The sequence below is a fragment of the Solea senegalensis genome, linkage group LG11, assembly GCF_019176455.1.
Source record: "Solea senegalensis isolate Sse05_10M linkage group LG11, IFAPA_SoseM_1, whole genome shotgun sequence".
Taxonomy (NCBI): domain Eukaryota; kingdom Metazoa; phylum Chordata; class Actinopteri; order Pleuronectiformes; family Soleidae; genus Solea; species Solea senegalensis.
Genome location: NC_058031.1, coordinates 5,220,723 through 5,244,697, shown reverse-complemented (window position 1 = coordinate 5,244,697; position 23,975 = coordinate 5,220,723). Strand labels below are relative to the sequence as shown.

At 40.5% G+C, this 23,975-nt stretch overlaps 2 protein-coding genes across 4 annotated transcripts; both read right to left on the bottom strand.

Moving 5' to 3' along the window:
• Positions 1-263: 263 nt before the first annotated feature.
• On the bottom strand, positions 264-13,885 carry LOC122776921 (uridine-cytidine kinase-like 1). 3 transcript variants are annotated; one of them, XM_044037721.1, is made up of 15 exons: positions 13,717-13,883; positions 9,613-9,800; positions 9,261-9,367; positions 8,037-8,207; positions 7,137-7,208; positions 6,817-7,006; positions 6,668-6,729; positions 5,216-5,232; positions 4,946-5,044; positions 4,779-4,872; positions 3,233-3,295; positions 3,022-3,144; positions 2,667-2,774; positions 2,256-2,412; positions 264-1,704 (listed from the first exon to the last, which is right to left on the bottom strand). In XM_044037721.1, the coding sequence occupies exons 1-15, from the start codon at positions 13,803-13,805 to the stop codon at positions 1,622-1,624; spliced, it is 1,623 nt and encodes a 540-aa protein (XP_043893656.1). In that variant the 5' UTR covers positions 13,806-13,883; the 3' UTR covers positions 264-1,621. The 3 variants fall into 3 exon arrangements, with proteins under 3 accessions (XP_043893656.1, XP_043893655.1, XP_043893657.1); XM_044037720.1 differs by lacking the exon at positions 264-1,704 and having other exon boundaries at positions 1,880-2,412; positions 13,717-13,884; XM_044037722.1 differs by lacking the exons at positions 264-1,704; positions 4,779-4,872; positions 5,216-5,232 and having other exon boundaries at positions 1,880-2,412; positions 13,717-13,885.
• Positions 13,886-13,948: 63 nt separating this feature from the next.
• On the bottom strand, positions 13,949-23,881 carry samd10a (sterile alpha motif domain containing 10a). Its single transcript, XM_044037731.1, has 5 exons — positions 23,542-23,881; positions 20,449-20,630; positions 15,445-15,613; positions 15,211-15,351; positions 13,949-14,368 (listed from the first exon to the last, which is right to left on the bottom strand). Exons 1-5 carry the CDS (start codon positions 23,552-23,554, stop codon positions 14,346-14,348), a joined length of 528 nt encoding a protein of 175 aa, XP_043893666.1. The 5' UTR covers positions 23,555-23,881; the 3' UTR covers positions 13,949-14,345.
• Between the last annotated feature and the right edge of the window lie 94 nt (positions 23,882-23,975).

Here is a 23,975-nt window from a genome sequence, read left to right as displayed (position 1 = left end):
TCCGCGATCACAGCTCAGTGAGGGCAGAAATAAAAACAAAACAAAAACGTAGGAGCACGAGACAGTTCAGGTGTGTGAAGGAGGAGGAGGCGGCGACGTTCACGTGTGATGTGTTCATATCTCAGTGTGTGGAGGATCGGGGGACTGAATGAAAACATGAGTGTTACTGTTGGGAATTCACAGGATCAGAGACAATAGAGAACATCTGGTCACAAACAGCCGCTGTCTGAGTAACAGTGAGAACAACAGGGAGGAAACACTGCGACACTCAAGGCTTTTACTGCTCCATTTGTAACACCAAATCACATTGTTATCACCATTGTACACGATTCTGACCGAGCATCCAGCATCATATCGTCAAGTAAATTAATTTGCGCAAACAAACAATGACAATAAAAGGCAATTCTGATCACGGGATCACAAAGTGTGACATGACATCAAATATTTCAAGTTGTGCAGCAGAGTCGGTGAGCGTCTGTGTGTGTAGTAAGTATAAAGAGACACATTTACCAAAGGGACACTGTAAATCACACCCAGAGAGGCTAAATGTGAGCTACACTGACCCCTTTAGGCTTTAAAGTGCATCAGAGAGGGAGGTAAGTTGACCTGCGTGTGAACCTGAGAGTCAGAGGAGCATGGAAAAATCTTTAGCATGTGACGGCCCAGATATATAAAAACGAGCGCACCTTCCATTTTCCAGCCGGGGACATTGAAAGAGGCAGTGAGAACAGAAAAGTGAAACCTGAATTTAAGATAAAGATCATACTCGCTGAGCTTTTACCTGTGAATGTGTTTAACCTATGACATGTAGATTCTACTCAACATGACACTCATTTCCCCCCTTTGAATATGTTAATATAACATTTCTAAATATTCTACACTGGTTGTTTTTTTTTGTTAAATTACACTAGAAAAGTCTTTACAGCAGCATAAAGTGTGAATATAGTTTTATTTGTAAGGGTATATTCATAAGTAAATTGCACCAGCTTATCATAAAATTCAATCCTGGCATAGCCGGGGGTTGCAGGGTTGTCAGCAGTCCGGAAAATAATGATTTCTTCCGTATTTAAAGGATAAAAGACGTGTTCCGTACAGAACAGATATTTGGGCTACTGTAGAAACATGGAGGCAGACTTTGCTTAACTTAGACCCTTGTCTAAAGTACATATAGAAGGCTTATCCTAACGCTATGACAAACAATTTTTATTTTAAAGCGATTATAGACTTACACAAACATACTTACGAGTCGTATATTCAATAAACCCTCCTAAATGTTTCACACTGGACCTTTAAGTCCTCACTGGTACAACACCAGGAACTGGATTTATGAACAACTGGTGCAATTTTGTCCTGGAGTATTTAATAACATTGTTGCCGTGTTATTGCACCTCAGAGGGACAGGGCACTGTTTTACCTCGCCGATGCACTTGAGTAGGAAAATATTTCCTACTCAAGGAAACCGGAGCAAAATATCCCTTATGCACACAATCTGTCGGAGAGTACAAAAGTTCATGTGCGGCAAACAAAAGAGTAAATCTGTGAGTCTGCCTGTGCCCGAGGACGATGCACAACAACAGAAGTTCTCAAGTCGTGTTTTTGTATTTTCTCACAGACGTTTGTGTCAGTATGAAGGCTGCTCTCGGTCTTCCTCGTCCCTCCAGCGGTCGGTCCCGTCTGTGCCAAAGTAGCGGTCCCCGAAGTCTCCTGAAAACATACGACAGTGGACTCAGAGCTACTGCGAAAGAGTGGGTTAGTGCCTGAAGAAAACAATAAGTAAGTAATAATAATAATGATAATAATATTAATAAAAAAAGAGCTTAAAGTTAAAAGTGATTCTTCATTTTGAACTATGATTAACACATTACATTGACAATTCATCTTGATGTTTGTCAGAGAGGTTTTATTTTATGCTCAGTTTACAGAGAAAAGACACGACTGTTTAATGTGGATATTTGGTAACAGCAGTAATCAAGAGAGAGAGAGAGAGGGAGAGAGTTTGCTTCACATCTAAAGTGACACAAGCATAAAATTAAAATCTGCTGGGACATGAAATGAAATCTGTCAACTTGAAACACAGATGTTTGTTATCATTCATCTGCCGCGGCTAAAAGCACATATCCAAAACCCGACACGCTTTAGACGCGTTCTTCATGCGTTCAGAGACTTAAAACAGGCGAGGAAGTTCAACTGTGGACAAAACGTGTGACACACGTACTCAGACTTTGACGAGTGAGTATGTGCATTTATTGGCTTACCAATACCAGGGATTACATGTAAATTATCATCCAGACTCTTGTCCACAGCGGTGGTGATGATTTTGACCTTTGGGAAGGCGTAGGCGACCGAGTGAACGCCGAGCTCTGCCATCAACAGCGACACCAGCGCGATCTTATCCTCTTGCACCTCGTGATCCTGCCCAACCCAACACACACACACAGAAACACACACCGAATCAGAAAGCACACAACAGCCGTCAACCTGCTTTACCTGCATCATCGTTAGCACTATCAGGAGGATAAACAGCGAGAGGGAAACAAGGATTTGAGCTTTCTTTTTGTGGAGGAGGTGCTAATCAAACCCCATCAGGACAGAAACAAAAAAGGCGAGGAGATGAGGAGATCCTACTTTAGCCTCACTGAGGAGGGATGTTGTTAATCTGCACCCACCAGTAGGACTCTGACAGCCATCATGGCAGCAGCGCCTGTAGACACCGTGCTGTCCATTAGGATGACATGATCTTCGCCGATGTCTTTGGGCAGACGCAGGTAATGCAGCTGGCGAGGGAGGCCAGAGAGGAGGAGGAGGAGACAGGTTGTCATGGTTACAAAATCGGGAAGGGTAGTTACCACGGAGACACACATCATGTGGAAGAATTAAAAAAAAAACAATCAAAACATTTCATGTCTGGTGGGATTTATTTTAAAAACACAAGTTTTCACTTAGTCAAAAGGGTTCCTCGCAGGAATCTACAGGTCAATGATTTTGAGGATGTTTGGGTGTTTAATGAGCCATCTGATTTACCTCTGGTTCGCCCGAGTCAAGATTGGTCTGGATGAGGATTTTGCCGATGCGGACATCCTTGCATACGGCCCTGAGGGCGGGCTCCATGGTCTCTCCTGCCCGCAGGATGGACACACCGGTGATCTGTGGAGACAAGTGCAATGAGGGAGACCCTGAGGACACACTCGACTGGATGTTAACAAGGGCCTTGAAGAGCAAGAACATAACTCACGCCTCTGCCGTTGTAGCTGAGGCCCTCGTACTCGTGGCCCTGTGGTGTCTGAACCGTGCACGGCTGTTACAGAGTAACAGAGAAAAGAGAGGCTTTACCACAGTGCACCAATAAGACAAAAACACTTATCTAAGCACCTTATTTTAAATGAAAATATAATTCAGTATATCCACAGTACATTTACCTCAAAAAAATCTCCATATTCTTTTTATATCATACTCTCCAGATATGTAATTGTTTTTGTCTGACATCAGTGTGAGGTGAAAAATCCACTTGCAGAGACTTGAACTTTGTTTGAGACTCAGCATCACAATGAAAATTGGTCGCTTTTTACACCAAACTTGTCAGGTTCACTGTCGGCCGCTGATGCCACTCGGTACTTTCTAAGCTGTGACATCTGACATTTAAAGGTCCAGCGTTTAACATCTATTTGCAGGAATTGAGTAAATTACACATCAGAATGTAAAATAAAGGGTTTGGTAGCCTTAGAATAAGCCTTTTATATGTACTTTTATAGGCCACCATCATCAAACAATGTTTCTACAGGAGCCTGAATGGACAAACCAGCTGGAGCGTGCGTTTCATGCTTTAAAGTGTAAAGTTACTGCAAGAACACGCAGAACAATGACTCCTTACAACAACAGACAAGCATGAGAACGCGAGTGCTGAGCAGAAGAGTTTCATCATTAAATGTCACAGATTTTTACACACAGCACCTTAACCCTTAGTGCTCACACGACACAGATCCGTACCGCAGGTGCACCCTGGGTAAATTGCCACAGGAATAACACACAACTCCTTATATGGACATCCTGGGGGTGTGTGTTTGTAGGTCCCATCTTCAGGCTATACAAAATGCATCTACTTATGTGTTGCTGAGTCAGAGTTATGATCAATTTTACTGTGATGTATTTCCAAACGTCATGAATTCTATCCGATTTTCACATTTTCTAGTGGTTTTTGCTCAGCTGTGTTTCTACAGTTGGTGAATTTCTTCATCTTCTCAAACTACAAAAACAAAAATAAATCCATATTTATTGGTCTATAATAACAGGGATTTTGGAACCTTTATATAGCAAACACCTCAGCGCTCATTTACACATGCAGCAGTTACAACATTACATCACTCATTTGAATGTTAGCTCAGCGTTTGCTCTCAGCCGACTACTGTGGGAAATACGATGTTGGGTTTGCTTCACCTGCTAGTTTCAAAATGTTGTGTCGCAGAGCAGGAGGCGAACAGTAGGTGCATCAGAGTGTGTATGTTTTCATTAAAAACAATGACTGCTCCTGCCAAAAAACATGGAGCACCGTGTGACACTGAACCACAACTGCAGAGTCGAGTGGAGCAAAATAATGACCTGGAGGATTTTGTCAAACTGTGGAGCGGAGGGAAACCTGCAGAGCCGGGGTCATCATTATTTGCGATGAGTTTGTCGCCACCACATTTCACTCGTAGTGATGCTGTGGCAGCCTAGTAACAGAGATTGTTACTATGAAAACGGTGAGTCAGGCAGGTTTAATGTTGAGTTTGTAACCGACCTACCTGAGATGGTAGAAATGTGAGAGCGTGCTCTATCAGGAGTCGCATTAATCTCTTTGAGTAGAAGATGAACTCGTCTCGGCTGGTGTCTTTGCTCCTGCGGCAGAGCAACAATAAAAAATCCCGTTCCATGGACACAAAGCTGCACAGGGGCACAGACATGTTGGTACCTGATGATGGTGTGCAGGCCTCGGACCTGCGCCGTGCTCTCCAACACGCTGAGCGTCTGGGGAAGCGGCTGATTCTGCTGAGCGGAGGCCAGGAGCGCCCTGAGAGAGAGGACAGGTAGCTCACATCAAAAGATTCTATGTTATTCTGCTCGTCGCTCGAGGAAATGAAGCAGTCTGACTTTAACACGACAGAGCAATCAAGAACACCCAAGTCATCAAACGCTCACGAAAAACCACAGAGAGTCAAAGTCAAAATAGGTATCGGCGTACCTGACACTGAGCTCACGCTGCATCATGAAAGGACAAGAGAAAGACAATAAGAAAATGCAGATTTTAAAAGGATAACGGTGTCGATATCAACATCTTTATTATTGTGAACAGATGCTATGGCAATACAAAGCCTCTGTGCATCATTTAAAGCTGTATGACTCTGTTGAACTGCTGCTGAAGATGTAACACAAACAGGAAGAATTTGTGACATGAGTATGTCACCCAGTAACAGTGTCTCACTGAAGTTTAGTTTTCTGTTCTGTGGTGGGTCTGTTTCTCTCGATTTAGACGACTGAAAACAAAACAAATCTTTCTGTTCCCAAAGTCAAATGCTTCAATTGCAGTCGTGTTGTCACATCACAAAACGAGACAAAGAAAAGTCAAAAAACGTCATCATTTTTTCACTTAACTTTGAGTCCTAACTAATAACAATATGTGTGTTTTTATTCATTTATGTTCATTTAAGTAGAATAATTATTATGTACAATATGTGTATATATATATATATATATTTATATGTACTGTTTACTCACTTCTGATAAAAGCCTGAGTTGGTGCGTAGATCTTAAATGTTGCCTTGCATTAGCTGTACTTAAAAAGGCTTTTTAACTTCTAGTGTTTTGCTGTGTGTTTATCGCCCCTGCACCAAAGAGCACACTGTTTTGATATTTTCTTTTTCAATCAACATCAAATAGCAGCGCTCTATTTCCTTTTCTTCATCATCAAAAAAGGTCTTTTGCTGCCTCACAGAGAAGTGAAATACATTCTTTTCCCCTATTATCCTTTTATTTTGTAAAAAGAACAAATGTCACAGGTACAGCATACGTGATAAAAGGCCTAAAAAGAACCTTTAAGGTTTAGATTTTATAGGAGCGAATATTTCTCTAAGTCTTCAGGCAACAAAAAACATACGACTTTGAAATAGTCAATACACTTGTAAGTTGTTTGTTGGGCATTTGAAAGGGTTCAGTGCTTGATTTAGATTGGAGAAAAATAAATATTGAATTACTTCCACAGTTGTTTGCTTTTAATAGTTTCTGGACAATAAAGGAATGAGTTGGTGAACGTTATCCTTGTGTGTGTGTGAGTGTGTGTGCATGTTTGAGTGATTTAAATGTGTGTGAGAGTCTAGGTGGATCCTGATTGGTCCTGCACAGGAGGCTCCAGTATAAGAGGCCCGATCATCATCTTTGGCGACAGGCGGTGGACACACTGGACAGTTTGCCCGTTTATCTTTATTTAATTTTAATAAACCTTTAAAATTGTTTAGTTAGTTTGTTGCTGGTGGGGTTTTGGGGGGTTGGGATCAGGTTTTCCTCTGGATCTGGTCGGAACACTGACTTGAGTAATTGTGAGGGTTTTTTTTCCTTTCTGTGTGTTGCATCTTTCAGCCACATGATGGCGCCACCCTCTCTCTCTCGCTACACCACAGCCAGTGTTAATTCCACTCACCTCCTCCAGCTGGCTTTGAACATGCTGGACTATGAGATCAATGGCCACCATATTCCCACCACCTTGCAGAGATAAAAACGAGAAAAGACTGAAATGCTGCTGGTGTGTTTAACCGCAGGAAAGTGAGGCAGTCTCTGTCTTTTTCTCACCTCTTGGCACGACTATATCAGCCAGCCTCATGGTTGGCTCGATGTACTGCTCGAAGGCGGGCTTCACAAACTTGTTGTACTGCTTGATGACTCCCTCGATGTCCCGTCCGCGCTCTGTGATGTCCCTGCGCAGCCGGCGGACCAGCCGGATGTCGGAGTCTGTGTCCACAAAGATTTTCATGTCCAGGAGCTACGAGGTGAGCAAAGCGAAAGCAACCCTTTCAATGAAATTCACCTGAGCAACGCGGCCTCTCAAACAAAGCCTGGTGAAGATTATTTAAGCCTCAGTCAAGAAAAACAAAGAAAGCACATGGGCTAACCTGTAGAAGCTCTTTGTCCACAAATGACATTATTCCTTCAAATATAATCACACTGGCACCATACACGTTTTTCTGCACAAAGAAAGCACAAAACGTGAGCCATCAAAGGGGAACGCTGCTTTATGAACAGTCAGGTATTTAAGATTAAAGCTTTCAGAAAGAGGTTTAGTGAAGAAAACAGCTGTTTCATTCTGTACAATGTGAGAGCTTTAACTACTTCAGAGGTTTGAGGCTCCTAAAACTTGTACAACATTTAAGTGAACAGTGACACTTAGTCAGCACAGTCTTTGTTTTTTTGTTTAGACATAAAAATTAACCAAATAGCTTCAATGGGCGGAATGTTTTGATATAAAATATTCACATTTAAGCAGCTGAAACATCACAGAAACTAGAAAATATTTTCACATATAAAAAGCTGAAAAATCAAAGAAACTGGAAAATATTCACATTTAAGAAGCTGAAAAATCTAAGAAACTAGACAATATTCAGATTTAAGAAGCTGAAAAATCTAAGAAACTAGACAATATTCACATTAGAGCAATATTCAGGGCAGAAGCTGGAAAGCTGAAACTAAAATATTCACATTTAAGAAGCTGAAAAATCTAAACTAGACAATATTCATTTAAGAAGCTGAAAAATCAAAGAAACTAGAAATATTCACATTTAAGAAGCTGAAAAATCAAAGAAACTAGAAAATATTCACATTTAAGAAGCTGAAAAATCAAAGAAACTAGAAAATATTCACATTTAAGAAGCTGAAAAATCTAAGAAACTAGACAATATTCACATACATTCTGAAAAATGTATGTGCGTGTATGTGTTTGTGCAAAATATCCCCTTTTAAACATAATCATGGTAAAAAAAAAGAGGAACGTTGTTCTGTGAGAGCGAGCGACTCACCCAGTCTTTCTGTCGTCTGTGCGTGGTGAAATCGTACACGGGGATCTTCACACTCTTGCCTTGCTTCAGTTTTCTGAGGGTGGAGACCAGCAGCTCAAAGTCAAAGGCCCCGGGATGATCGAAGTTGTAGTCGTTACTCGCTGCCAGGTTCTGCTCCTCGGGAGATAAATCCTGTGACCCACAGCAGATGAACACTCAGATTTCACAGGACGTTGCCGATTAGGAAACATGCTTATTCACTTTATTGTCGAGTTATGTGAGAGAAATCAATACACACAACAGGGCCTTAAATGAAAACACTGAAGTGACAGCTTCAGGAAGTCTCACAATTCAATCGTCAAAAAAGTTCAAGTTCAAAGTATCAAAGCAGAAGATCATTGTCTTTGCTAACACTTTACATGACAGTTTAGAAACTATATGGTGGTCATTTAAGAATAAGATTGTAATTTTAAGGTGAGACCATTTTATTTCTATACTTTTATAGGGGTGTTACCATTAAACACCGTATTTGTTTTCCCCTTACAGCTGTTTGTGGAAACACACGACTAAGTATTCCATTGGGTTTCTATATGTACAAAATATCCCCCATAACCAGTTATTAACTCCAACTGGTGACAGGAGAATGTTTACTTTACTTTTGATTTATTAAATAGTTTTTTATTACTTTATTCTCTGTTTAATTTACGTTAAAATTGGGTTTTGTTCAAATTGTATCTTTTAATGTTTCCAAAACTTTAAATGTCATTTTGTTATTCATGTAAAGCACACTGAGTTGCCTTGTGTATGAAATGTGCTTATACAAATAAAGCTGCCTCGTCTCCCTTTGCGTATCTTGAGCTGCAGAGGCTGAGTTAAATAAAGCAGAAGATGATGATTTCTTCCTAAAATTAGTAATTAAATGGGGCCACACGGTTAGTTAGCACTCTTGCCTTTGCAGTAAGAAGAAACAAGGGTCATGGCGTTTGCATGTTCTCCCCCATGTGTGGGTCTCTCCGGGTTCTCCGGTTTCCTCCCACAGTCCAAAAACATGCACTATGAGGATTAGGCAAATTGGACACTCTAAATTGACTGTAGGTGTGAGTGTGAGAGCGGATGGTGGTTTGTCTCTATGTAGTCCCTGTGATGGACTGGTGATCTGTCCAGGATGTACCGCCTTTTGCCCTATGTCAACGGATAAAACGGTAGAAGATGGATGGATGGATGGAGTAATTAAATGACTCTCACCTTATAGAAAGAGTCCATAGACAACAGCACGACCCACGGTACATCCAGAGCCTCGATGATCTTATTGGCCACGGTGGTTTTTCCTGAGGCACTGCCCCCACACAAGCCTGCAGATCCACACACACACACACACACACACACACACACACACACACAGGCCCATTATGTTTGCTTTTCAGAGTGTATCTAATGTTGTCTGGTATGCATGTGTGTTTATGGGTTTAAAAAGGAAGAATGAGTGAACAGGGACAGGATCGGCAGCTCAAAGCCACACGTCAACATAAAGGTGGTGAAAGAAGACGGAGAAGAAAACAGTCAGGACGAGTCCAAACATCACCAGCGAGTGTCATACCAATGACAAAGGCCTCTTTGGACTGAGCGCCGTGCTCGTCATACCAGGGAGGTCGACCGGCGGTGTAGATGGTGCGTGTTCCCGTGCGGAGCAGAGGAGGCTCGGATTTACTCAGTGAGGTAGCGCTCTTCCTGCGAGGGGCCCCAGAGGGAGGCAGCAGCCGGTCCAACGAGTCCTCTCCACTCCCACTACAAAACAGCAAACAGTGGGACAGGTCACAGCCTGAACACCCACAGGAGACACACATGGGCCTCCTCTACACAAGAAAAGTCCAGTAAATAGTCATTTAGAGAAGAATCTCATTCATTCACTCTATAATTGTGTTTCCCAAAAAATGTCCACAGGGATCACAGACAGGAGACATAACACATATTTATGTGTCCACTAGTGTCTCCATCATGCAGGAGTGTCATTCCTGCCTTTATTACCTTTCATTTGGATTATTGTTGGTCTGGATTAGTGGTGGGAATCACAAGGTACCTCACAATACGATACTTTTCACAATACATGATACCAATAATATCACGATACAACGGTTCTGTGATAATCAATATGCCAAGATGTCCCAACATAGAAACAAAGTTCATAAAGTCTATTGAATGTGGACGGAGCATCTCTTAATGTAGCTTTCTCCACCATTATCCCGTAAATTCCCTCTTCTTCTGCGTTTTCCACGGAGACCTGGACCGATATCTGCTCGAGAGTCTACAGTCACTAAGTCAAAATACATGGAGAAAATTTAGATGGAAACTTATTCCTTGTGAGTATTTTCACCATAGACTCAAGTTTAAGAGCTTCAAAGCAAAGTCTTCGTCAAACACGGCATATAGAATGATAGGAGAGTGATTTTGTACAGAAAGAAAGGAAGAAAGAGTAGGTGTCTGACAAAATGGCTTCTTTTTTGTGGCGCACACACACAAAAGTGCAGTAAACAGCGACTTCAAGTGAGATCTGCAATTGAAGAGATAAACATTTCTGTCCAGTTATACAAACCTTAAGTTGTCAAATCCATAAACACAAAGGTTTGATGTGTTGAAACAAATGACACCGCCCTGCAGGATTAAAATCAAACACGACGATAAATCAGTTTCAAATGAAAAATATTAATTTGTGTACATAAGAGTGCATGTTCACACAGAAATATACTGCACTTTTTTACTTTTAATGAAGAGCTTTTACTTTTTAATATGCAAACTTCTCACACCACTGCCCGAGTGATGGTGCGATACTCTGAACCTGCACATCACAGCTGAGATCACTGTGGTTAAGATCAGACTCTCACACCGCTGTTTATGCAACATATAAAAGCCAGCGTAGCTTTGGTGTCACAACCTCAGGAGACACATTTAGTAATTAGTGAATTATTAGTGACACAAACGTGCACACGAAACGAGACAAACAGGACTAATGAATGCTTCGTCTAATGTCGTTTTTAAAGCGTCTGTTCAGTGCTGATGCACCACGGAGCACAACTAAATCACAACGAACCCCCCCCCTGCATGCTGACCTACATCCTGCACTTCCTCTGACCTCCATGCACACCATGTTTACACAATATTTATGGCTCACACACATATTGACTACTCGACCGGAGAGAAACAACAACGAAAACAGTCGGCTCTTACCTGCGGTCAGACCTCAGCGACCAGCAGCCAGAGATCCTGGCACCTGTGCAGTCCAGCAGACTAATATCTGCCTCAGACGACAACTTTCTAGCCTCCAGTTTGCCGTTTTCCCCCACGACACGTCACCACAACAACAACAGGCCTCCACAAAAAAAAACCACGCTGACGTGTTTAAGTTAAAGTTCCATTTGTGCTATAACTCCATCTGTGTCTGTGAAGACTGAGCAGTGAAAAACCCCTCGTCCACCTCAGTGTGTGTGTGTGGGACACTAAGAGGATCACAGAGGACAGTAAAGAGCTGCTTGGCTGGTATTAATAGACGCTCCTGTAATCAAAAAAGAGGATGGAACATCTTCTGCTGATCCTTCCTCCCTCTAAATTCACTGATCTGATTCACAGGGAATCACACGACAAGAAACCGTAGATCGTTTACATTAGAAAAGGAGATTCAGCTGCAAACATGTTCATCACAGTTTCCAATAGGGCTGAAGGATATTGAATAAATATCTAATTGCGATTATTTTGACAGGAATTGTGATATCAGAGGAAATGGGAATTCAAAAAACATGATTACTGTGTGATATTTGTGCAGGTCTGTGAGAAACACAAGATGTTTCCTTCAGTCTGTAGAATAAGATGTGTATAGATCAAGACAATAATTAATATAAAATTATATTTTGACACATTGTGTTGTTTCCAAGGACAAACACTATTTTGTTTGTGTTTGTTTATAGAAAGCAGCAAAAGTCAGGAAAAGATGGATTTAAATGCTTCTAAATAAAAAAAAAGTAAACAGTTCTTGGTGGTTGACTGATCAATCGAAAGCTGCATCTGTTGCTGCTCTCATGAGGCTTCTGCGGAGACATTTTCCTCAACTTGTTTTGGGCTGAGTGAAATCACAGCTCTAAACACTAATGACTCACCCACCATCTTTAGACTCAGTGAGAATAAGAAAAACAAAAACACCCTTAATGTGGGAAACTGAGAGAAACCTCAGCAGCAGCAGCAGCAGCAGAGGAGGAATCTGGCTTTCAGGACAAACATGGAAACAATGTTGTGTTCACAAAGTACACAGAAATAACAACAGTTTTGAGGAAGAGAGGAAGGAAAAGTAGAAGTATTACATCCATTAAAACTAAAAGGCATGCATTCAAAACTTGTCCTGTTGTATGATTGTCATACAGTTTTGTACTTTTGCTCCTTTTCTGTTGTTTTAACGTCGACTCAACATCTTTAGAGTTTAGACATTGCCTAAGTCACTTTTGACTTTCAGAAATTGTGGTGGCCATCATTTGTGACATTTTACAGAACAAATAACTGATCACTAATGCAGCTCTACTTCATTTATTTGTCTGTGTAGATTCTCATTTATCCAGGTCGTCAAACCGAACATCTTGGATGAAGAGAAATACTTCACATCTAGTCCTCTTGCTACTGACTCAATGTGTTTTGGAACTACTGATCAACAGTAGCTCAGTAACTTTGCTCATTATACTTTACTTTACTATACTTTATACAGTTTGCAAACATGTTTCCTGGGTCTTAAAACGTCTACTAAATATCCACAACATGCATTTCTGATCAGCTGATCTGCAGTTACTTTGCAGACTGGAACTAAAGATTCAACCTGTGGTCGTCATTATTATTATTATACATTATTTCATCTCAACACTGCATAGTAAATTAAGTTAAAAGTAGCTCTTTCTTAACAAAAGGAGCAACACTGAAGCAGTGCTTTACTGATCTAAAACAGGGATCACTTTGCTGCATAAAAAGTGACATTTTAAATCATGATCCTTAACATGTAATAAAATGCTTTATATGCATATATACTTCGATTTATGATACATGAGCATAAATATATAGTTGAAATGTCTAATTTTATTATTGTGAATGGAATCAATGTATGTAGCTACACATAATAGTCTGTGAAATTATGTTCAACAGAAGTTAAAGGCTGATGATCAAAGTTTTACACAGTTCAGGGTGTTTGAATGATTTCCCTGTTATTATTTACAGGGAAATTTTTAAAGTGGACGCAATTAAACGTGTCAAAGAAAACAAAGAGCATGATTCTGCTACAGCTGAAGAAGCAGAAACAGGTGGAGTTTTATTTTAAATATGGATATTATTGTTGTAGTGGAGGAAGACTGTGTCGTCATACAGATACTTCTGGAGAGCTTCGTGTTTTCGACACATTATATGAATCTACGTCACTATATTATACAATCGATAAAGAACATAGACAGTGATGTGTTTTTTAAAATAAATGCTGTTAATATTAGAGAGCGTAAATGTCAGGTTTAACATCTGTTTGAAGGACAAAGAGGAGGAACGTCTGTCTCCGTGTGTGGTTACGTGACAGTATCATGACGCTGCTGCACAATAAATAACAAAAAACAAACCGCATCCACAACAAAAAACAAACACTCACACAGACAAAAAAAAGGGTACATAAATCCTCAAGAGTATCATGTACCTGTCCGAGCGGGACGACATCATTTTCCCGCACTCCGTTTCCATGGGGATCTGACGACCTCGGAGCCGGCGTCGGCCGGTTGAAGCCATGGACGGAAGTCTTCTCAGCACGCGCTGTGGGACTGTGGGTAATGTAGTTTTATCATCGCGCGCTTCAACGCGGCTTCGCCTTCAAGGGAAACATTTCAATTTTTGATTTCCAAGTAGGAATTAGTATATTTTTATTATTATTTATTTATTTGTTCTTTTCATACATTAAAAAAAAAAGGTTTGAAGGACAAAGAGGCAGAGAGTACAAGAGGAGGAGTTAATCGATCACAGAGCAGGTCAATCAGTTGACCAAAACAGATTGTCGGGGTGCTATGTTTTTTTCCTTCACAGTTCATAGTCCATTAATATTATGTCTGTTTGTCGTGCAGATAGTGAATGAAAAGCTTCCAACTTTTAATTTCATATTCAAACTCCGGATGTTACTCTGCACTGGAGGCATTTATTCTGCACATAATCTATGCGATTCATATTTGAGTTTGTTTGTTTTTGATCATGTGTCCCATTATTCCACAGTGTCGTCTTCTTCCAGTGATACATATGGACAGATGGCACAGAGTTACTTCCATAGATCCACACCAGCTATGATATCCTTGCAAAGGAACCTACAACAGAGAGACGGATTAATGTAAAGGTTGAACATTTTGGAAAATGTGTTCATTCACTTTTTTAGTGGGAATTTTTAAGAACTTCATCGAATAGCCAGCAATATACTGACTTTTAAGCTACGGACTAGTTGCATAACTGAGATTTTTTTTAAAGGTCCAGTGTGTAAGAATTAGTGACATCTACTGGTGAGACTGCAGATTGTGAAAAGATAAAAAAATAAAAATGAGATTATTATAAGACTCCTCAATCCTCACTTTCCCAAGCATGTCACAGAACTACGGTGGCCTTCACATACCAGAAAAGGATATTGTTCTTCATTTCTGAGGTAAGATTCCACTTCAAAATGCAAGCTCTAGATAGTGGCATATGTAAAGCAAGGTCCTTGTCTAATGTACATATAAAAAGGCGGTAGCTCAGTGGTTTAGCGAGTCGTCTTTCTATGACTGACAAAGCCAGTGTGTATGGGTGTGAAATACGAGTGATAGAAAATGCACTGCACATACATGTGTTGTATGAAAGTGTGCGTGAATGGGCGTGAAAACTGTGGCATAAAGCAGCTTTGTGTGATCATCAAGACAAGAAAAGCTCTATATAAATACAAACCATTTACCCATAAACAAACATACTTATGGTCAGTATATTCAATTTCTGCCACTAAACCCTCCTAAATGTTACACACTGGACCTTTAAAGTCACCATTACCCTCTTCTAAAGTTGTTTACTTTGTTTCTGAACAGTTACAAGTCAACAAATCCAATATGTAAACCCATAAATGAGGAAAATTAAATCTTCAGACCATATAACATGTTCATTAGTGAACAAGCTCCAGCAGCCTCACCTCTGCTGAGCAGCTGCAGGTTACGTCCCTCCTCCTGCACCTGAAGCTGCAGCACCTGCTGCAGCAGCTCCTGTCGAAGCGTCTCCTGCACCAAACCCATCCTCTCCAGCTTTTCCCCATTCAGACGCAACAACGCGCGGCCTGTGAGGTGAAAGAACCCGACTTAAAAAAAACAATTTCACTTTAAAAACAAGAATCTTTGAATGTGTGTTCTCGTTATCTGGGCTGTGTGACCTGTGATGGCGTGTTGGGAGAAAGCCTCCACGTAGGTCAGGTAGTTGTGAGGACAGTGTTTCTTGAGCCATTTACAAACGTCTTGTTGTGACCAGAGCACGACCGGGCGGATCAGGCTGGGCTGTGTTGGGCTTGTGTGGTATATCCCATAATTTTCATGGGAACGGTGCTGCAATCAGACAACAAATGCAGGCACGTATCAAAGAAATTGTTCCACATTTTGAAAAATACGTTCATTCCTTTTTTTTGATGAGCTGCTTCACCGTGAACCAGGTCTTCGCTGCAACTGCGGGACTGAAAGTCTGACATTTATGAGGTGATCTACAAACACTGTACATCCAGGTGTGATCTCTGCAAACATGAAATTCAGAGGGATTTCCTCCTTATTCTCAATGGAAGCAAAAGCACTGGACATTTGGACAAATTAGAAAAAAATACAAATGCAAAAGGCAATAATAATCAATAACAAAAAGAAATTTGAAATGTTTGCAACACCACTACAAAATATCACATCTTAACTAAACTAAACCACAAATTCTGTGTCCGAATTCAATCTCATACTATAGCCATGTTAGAAATTCTCAAATCCATTGTCCTACTGAAAGACGACATGTGAAACGTATTGATCAGGAGACACTTAAACACCAGTGTGTATGTGGTGGTCGGAAACCTCCTCCACAGGACACTCTGCATGTCCTGTCCCTCAGAGCCTTTGGTTGCTACAGCAACTAACAAAAGAGGATTGGAACCACTGTGTCTTCATCGCTGTGTTAGAGATGAGAAGTGACATGACAGTGACAAGGAAAACATTTTATGTTTTATTCTTTACTGCTATTAGACGGACACACTTTATTCAATAAAGCGATTTCCTGTTAGTGCTTGTATACTGGGAGAAGGACAGTGGTACACGCGTTATGGAACATAATGGCTATATTTACTTATTTAAGGGCCACCTTTGCTGTGCGTATACATGATTTACTTTAGTCCATAGCGTGGTGAGCTTTGAGAACGCTTCAATAAAGCTCACAAATTTCATCACTTCTGCAAAAACATGCAGTCTAGTAATCTGATCTGTTCTGTTCAAGGAACGGAGAAAGTTTCATCACTTCTGCTGTCTGGTTAACAAAGCCTTATAGTAATAAATGCTACTACTTACAGTAAGTAGACCTTAAGTCATTGGGGAAATATGGAAATGCACATCATCTTTTATTAATGCTATTGCCAAAAATGTCCTCCCTCGTCTTTTGACCAAGAAGTAGAAGGAAACACAGTAACCACAAGAACCAGGTTCCATCTAATTAGTATCACAATTAACATGTACAGCAGAGTCAGACATACACAACTGTCCGATTGTCTTAGTCAGACTACGGCCTTAGCTTAATTAAACTGTGTTTAAACCGAGTGTTTATTTTTCATGCTTCAACACCTAATATATAACTGCCTAAAAACATTTGATCATGAAACTTATGATGCATCATCAAACGTTTTCATACAAACAGGCAGAGGTAGAGACACAGATGACACAAAATGGCCTACTTTACATTATATACATGAGCAACTGACAGAATACATGAACAGGAACAGGTTTCACACTCGTTTAAGTCCCCGGGGACGGTTGTGACCATATGTGCCAGCAGATCAAATGCTGGCTAAAAGATCAGCAAGCAGCCGCTCCTGCAGCATCACAGAGAGAGGAGGGTGTAGGCGAGTATGATTCTAAGATCCAGCTCTTTAATCTCAAAGATGTACAGGATGTAAAACTGCAGCGGATTAAACAAACTGGGCCTTTGATGAGTCAATCACAGTTTAAAAATTCAACAAGTTCACAGTTTCTCGTATTCAGCTTTTCAAGATGCAAGAAACTGGTGCTCTTAAAAAAAAGAGTCTGGACTACATTTGAGAGACGGTGGAGTATAATGACAACTACCCGCTAAGGAGTAACATTTATAAAAGAGAGAATACTAAGAATAACTAAGCTAAGAATTCAATTTTAATAATGTTTTTTTTATCAGAATGGCACTGGAGAGTTTATAGTCTGAGGCTTCATATTAAATTTTATGTATTTTATATATAATACAAGTCATTCTTAATAAGTTTAACAGAAATACAAGTGACAAATAAAAAAATGTTACATAAAATGTGTGTTTTGTCTCGATTCAGTTTAACATGGTCCTACATTTACTTCATCATTTCATCTCTGAACTCCCTGCTCTAAAGAATTTTAATTCATTTTCACACGCTGAACTTTATCCATTAGTAAATGTGAATGTTTTCACTTCTAAAATGATAGATAGATGTGCTCTGAATTATCAGTTTTTTGACATGTTTGATTTGGAGTAAACATTGTTCCTCATCCAAGGGATGAGTGGATGTGTGTTTGTCAACACTGACCTTTATGATTAAGTGATTATGAAGCTTATTGGGAATGTTTCTGGGTCTGCAGTTTGGAATGACAAAGATTCAGCAAAAGAAAATGTGCTTGTTACGTGTGTTTGCTGCTGTAGAGCGAATACTGGAAGTTAGTTTACGGAGACGAAGAGAAGGTGCCGTAAAAGTTAATCAGTCACCACAAAGGAATAAGAAGGGGAAGATTAAAGTAATTAAAAAGTGCCACTAGCTGTTAATACTGTACATGGGAAAATGTCGTTGCTGCCTCCATCTATTACTCATGTGATATCTGCTTCTTGCAGTAAGTGGAGGAATGCTGTGGTTTCCTCACCTGCTATACCCGCCAATTCTGCAATTTTTTCAGTACAGCCAAATGATTTGCTTTCGTGTTTCCTTACATTTTTATTTGCAACTCAAAAATGAGCAAAAGAAGAGCAGGCTGACGGAGTGTTTGTATTGTTTTTTCCTCACATACAGCGTGATATAGAGGAGACTGGGTGGAGAGTGGGTAAGATTAGAAAACTAAAAAAAGACAATGTACAATGTAAAATGACAGAAGCACAGCTTCCGACGTGATACAACACTAATTAAGTTAATGTCCCTCAACACAAAAATAAACCGACCACCACATTATGTGCCTCCAACCGATTGAGGCAAACAAAAAAGCATTGTGTACAACTCCTGTTATCAGTCCAGCCCAGTTCTCTGTTAGCAGCTTAAGCTTCAGCTCATATCTGCCTTTCAAGAGTCTTTCATGGGGCGAAGACAAAGACGTGGACTCCCTTTTAACCAAGGGCTTCAAATGAGGCCGTTTTTTACAATGAACACGTTCTGTCTCTGTGGACGACACTGACCGCATGAGCAGATAATGATAGATCAGATTAACAAAATCAATATCAACTGAGACAGAAACACCACTGGGATGTAATGATGTTTCACATACTATAAAGACATTTATAAAGACATAATATTATTAACATGCCACACTGCCAACAACAATCGCAGACTGACAGTCAAAATGAAGTATATTCCTTCTGCTCTCAGTGTAAGTGCTGTGGAATAGCACCACAGTTGGACCTGTGCTATTTAAAGTCAGGCTAAAAGGCTGGAGGAGGCTACGTCCATTATCTGCTAACAAAGTGTCCATTTGCTTCAGTGGAGGGTGACCTGAGCTGTCACACTGACGAGACCAGGACAAGGGAAGTATTAGTTTTTTTATGATAAGCAAGACTAAGAATGAAAATAAAGAAAAGAAAAAAGCAAAGCCTCGTCTTAGTGATTCTGACATTTGGCTGAAATAAGAATGATGCTACTGCAGCAGTTCCTGTAATAGTTTTTGTCCACGTTGTTTGAGGAAAAACCCTTCTCATTAGCCTCGCTCTGGCTCTGTCCACATGTCCGTAGTGAACCAAGCTGAGCAGGGACTTGTTAAATTTTGACCCAAGATGCACTGACATTTCCACCAACATCTTTCATCATGCACAAATACAACACTCTCAGACTTGTTTCCATATATTCTTGCAGGTTTATTTTCAAAAAGGGAACTAAATTACTCTTGGCCTTTAACACTGCAGTGTGCAATTTTTATGGTTGATCGTGTTTTTTTTCTGGCTCGGTTTGGTCTTCATGAACAGAAACAGTGTAACATTATTTTTTATGATCTGTCCTTCATCTGAAAACAGGCTCTGTCAAGCAATACTATGAGACCCAACTGAAGGAGTGTTTCAGCACAGAGGAGGGTGGGGACCAAAAGCCGCCAACCCGTCAAACTGCTGGACGACTGGGTTTTTTTGAGCAGTAGAATTCACTTCTGGAACTTTTTGTGGACGTATTTTTGTGTTTTCAGTCATACTCCAACCTGTTTGTAACCTGTTTACAGCCGTCTCACTTTACTAGCTCAAGGGTGCCTCCGTCTGTGTTCTGTCTGTGAATCACTTGTGTGCAGTGTGGAAATTTTGCCAGGTGACACAAGGCCAAAACAACAGAGATAGCAACAGTGAATGCAAGAGAAATAAAGGTGGGGCTTAAACGCTGTTACTTTCCCGAAGTAGCGTATTGGCTCTACACACGAAAACGCTACGGTGGCGTTTTTCACTCTGGGACCTGTTTTCCAAAAATAGCTTTTTAGGGAGCCAAAAACGTTGATTCCATGTGGAGAAAAAGCTGAAAAACCTCAAAACATTTACAGATTCTAATAAGCTTGTTCTCATGTGTACAGGCTCTTATCAGAAGTGTATGAACTCATTTAAAAATGTTTTGAATGCAACAGACATTTGTTTATATTTAGAAGTTGTTCACTGCAGTTTTAAATCAAGCACCATATTTTAAGGTTGTTTTTACTTGGCCTGGGAAAAGTGATTTTTTTATAATTTGATAATCTCTGGCACAATGTGATGAAGCAGATATTGATACCTATATTTTAAAGCATTATTAAACTGCAGACCTTTGCTTGAGGACATTTTCTCTACCTGAATTTCTCAGAATTGCAATTAAATACCCTTGACATGGAGTACCTCCATGATCTATAGGAGGAAAACCACAGAAACACCTGGGGGGTCATCATAGCACATCATTGCATGAACTAAGCATGCGGTCTGACACCTAGGTGTTGAATACCTGCAGGGCCTCAGTGCCTGGCTGCTGCAGCAACTTCACTGTCCTGCCTCCTGCTGTTTTCTGTCCACGCCCATCATGCCAAGTTAGGTTCCCACCGGTCCGTCGGCTCAGCTGGTGCTTGAAGTCCTCAGACAGAGCTCTGTACTCCACAGCTGGCCGGCAAAAACTAAAACTGGAAGCAGCTGAGGAGATAAAGAAAAGGAGATGGAATGATTAGAGGGCCACACCTGAGCATCAGAAAACAGCCTGAAACCTGCTCTGGAAAAAAAACAAAACAAAACAAGAAAAGACTCCCTCTCTCACTCTGCACGACTTGAAAACAAATTTGAACACTCCTCAACAACTGTCTTTCAGGGATGATCTCATCGAGTCATTAAGTCTCATTATGTAGCTGCTGGTACCTGCCCCGAAGAAACACAGACGGCATGAGGTAAAGATTATCTAAGCCCGGACAAGCTCCTGGGTAATTCACAGACACCAGTGGTCAGGCTTAACTGTTATTGTGTATATAGACGTTGCAGGTGAGGAATGTTGGAGCTGTGAGGCTTTTCATCATCACGGTGAGGCCTGTAGGCAGACTTCCAAGCCCACTCAACAGCAGGTGGCTTCTCAACATCCAGTAATTAAAGAACGTGTGCAACTATGGTAAACACGCTGTTACTGGCACAGAGTCTGGCAAAAAGCCATGGGTCATTACTGATTCATGTGCCAGATTGGAAGGATTTTTATTTTTTTTGCCGTGTTGAAGTTGTGCACACGTCACCGTGCACATGCAATAGCCAATCTTAAATGGACTAAGAGAATTTCAAAAGAGCACAGACCCAGAGAGAGCGTCAGGGGGGCATGACGGTTTGAGGAGATCAAAAAGCGTCTTTTGGTTTCTCTGCCTTTGTGCCATTTCTTTTCCGACATTCAATATCTCCCGCAGAGAGTGGGCCAAAGCAGAGCACTGCAATCATCAAGGCGAGCCACCGTCACATTAACATGAATAAAACGATCCACTATATGCAATTCTTGTTTCTTTGAGGTGCAACTCCAAGTTGTGCCTTCTTTCACTGTGTCATTTCTTCACCAGGTTGCTGTCGCAAACACAAATGGGCCCCTTTCACTGATTAAATAGGGATAATTAGGACCATTTGTCAGACTGAGTTTTCTCTTTTACTGCCTTTGGTTTTATCCGTCTACAGGAGGAGAAAAACTCTTCATTAACAAACATGCATGTAAACTGCCAGAGGGAAAACACACTTAAATAAACTAAAAACAAGGTGTGAAGAGTCTCCATATGATGCTGTAGGTATTTTTTTAAAAGAAAATTGAAATCAAGATGATGAAGATTAGGGCTGCAACTAAGGATTATTTTACTAAGGGATTAATCTGTCGATTATTTTCTCGATTGATTGAGCACTTGTTGGTCCATATGGTCCATATAATGTCAGAAAATGATCAAAAAAGTGTCGATCAGTAACTGGAAACGACGAGGTTCTCAAATGTCTTGCTTTGTCCAAGAATTCAATTTGAATGATTTCTTTGTTATATGAAGCAAAGAAACCAGAAAATATTCACATTTAAGAGGATTAATAATGAGAAAAGTTAAACTTCATTCTTTAAAAAACACTCAAACTGATTATCAAAATAGTTTAAAAATTCATTTAGTAATCGATTAATGTCCTAATGAACATACAAAAGACATTTTACAGCATAGTTCCCTCACCTTGATTGACATCAAATTCAAGGACTTTCCAGGACCAATTCCCTCAAAATCATGGGCCAAATGTGCTGACACAGCTTAAGATGTAAGAGCATCTTGGAGCCACTTCATCCATGACGTTCACTTTTATTGATTTGAAGCACACTCTTTATCTGGACAAGTGATTGTCCTTGGGATCTTGGTCAAAGTCGGTCTTTGTAATTTTCAAAGATCAGAGACATCACGTCATTTGCTCTCTCTTGTTAAACGTTACTCGCTCATTGTTCTGCATGGAATCATACGTCAACAGAGTGAGACAGTGGATAGTGCCCACAACAGTAATGACTCGATGTTTGTTCTGTGTAGGCCTAGTCTTACATCAAGCAATGCAGGGAGCATGAAACTTAACTTCTTTCTTGCACAAAATTCAAGCACTTTCAATGACCCATGTCTATTTAGGCATGATTTCCAAAAACTTTTTAGGGCGTTGACATTTCTTTTTTCAAATCACAAACTGTTAAGGATTCCAAGGACTTGTGGGAACCCCATAACAATGTGTGTTATGGGGTTAAAAAACAACAACAACAACAACTGTAATGCTGTAAAGGAGGACTGTGAGAGAACAGCAACTGACCAGCACAACAATTAATTTGTGGTGCTGGTTTCCTCCAGTGAGCTGTCCATTTCAGCACCAGGTCAGTGTCTCAGTTCTCCTCAGATCTGAGCGGTCTTCAATAAAATGGAACACGATTTTCAAAATCAACTAATTATTAATTTATAATGATGTGGAAATTGAAAATTGTTGTTTTTTTTAAATGACTTTCCTCTTCCCTGAGTCTGTCCGACCATGTTATATCAGGATTAAGTTGACAGCAAAATACATCTTTACCCCTAGATGTCACTACATCCCACACATTGGTCCTATAGTGTTTTGTCATGTCATGTCCTGAACCCATTACACAGTAAATATTGAGCTGAAGCCAATAACTAAATAAATAAATAAATGAATGAATAAAAATCACAAATTCTCACATCTGTCAAAAAAATTGTTTCCCCAAATGATTCAGCTCTCATTTAAACAGCACTTGGTTAAAAGTTGTCATACTGTGATCTTATTTCTAATGGCGGATTTAATGATGTAGAAGAACAGGTTTGTCATCAGCTGTAAATGAAATGTTTTCTGTCCACCTTCTCTCTACACTGAAACAATAATAGGCGGTTGGTTTGTTACAAAAACGAAAATCACTGACATACCTTACAAACCGGTCTCTCAACTACTGGGTTTAGCTGGAAAAAAAACAACAACTCACGCGTGGTTTCATGGTTTAAAGTTTCCACTGGATGAAAGCAACTTCAAAGATTTTAACTAACTGAAAGGAGTGAAATGAACAGGAAACAGTGCCTACCGTCCACTGCCATGGTGTTTGCGTCTCCGAGTCAATCTATTCAACCTTTCCCATCGTCTGTCAGAGCTGCAGCTCCTCTCTTCTCCTCCTCTCTTATTCTTCTCCTCCGCTTGTCTCCGCGCTGTGTCAAAACTTTGAGCGGGCTCTGACGGGAGAAAAGCGGCTCCACATGCTCGCAGCTCCTGCTACAACTACTACAGACGGAGGAAATGAAATAAACCAGCCCGTGTTGTCCACGGTATGCTCTTGCGCTCGTGTCTGTGGACTGAAATCAGGTGCGTCCTCGAGCAGCTGACTTGACTGGTTCCTCTGGCTCCTGCGGCGCGCGCGCGCATGCGAGCGTGCGTGTTGTGTGTATGTGGTGGTTTTTTTTTTGTTTTTTTTATCCGTGTCGTGAGAATCAGACGCGCGGCTTTTTCTCAAGAGCCCGCATG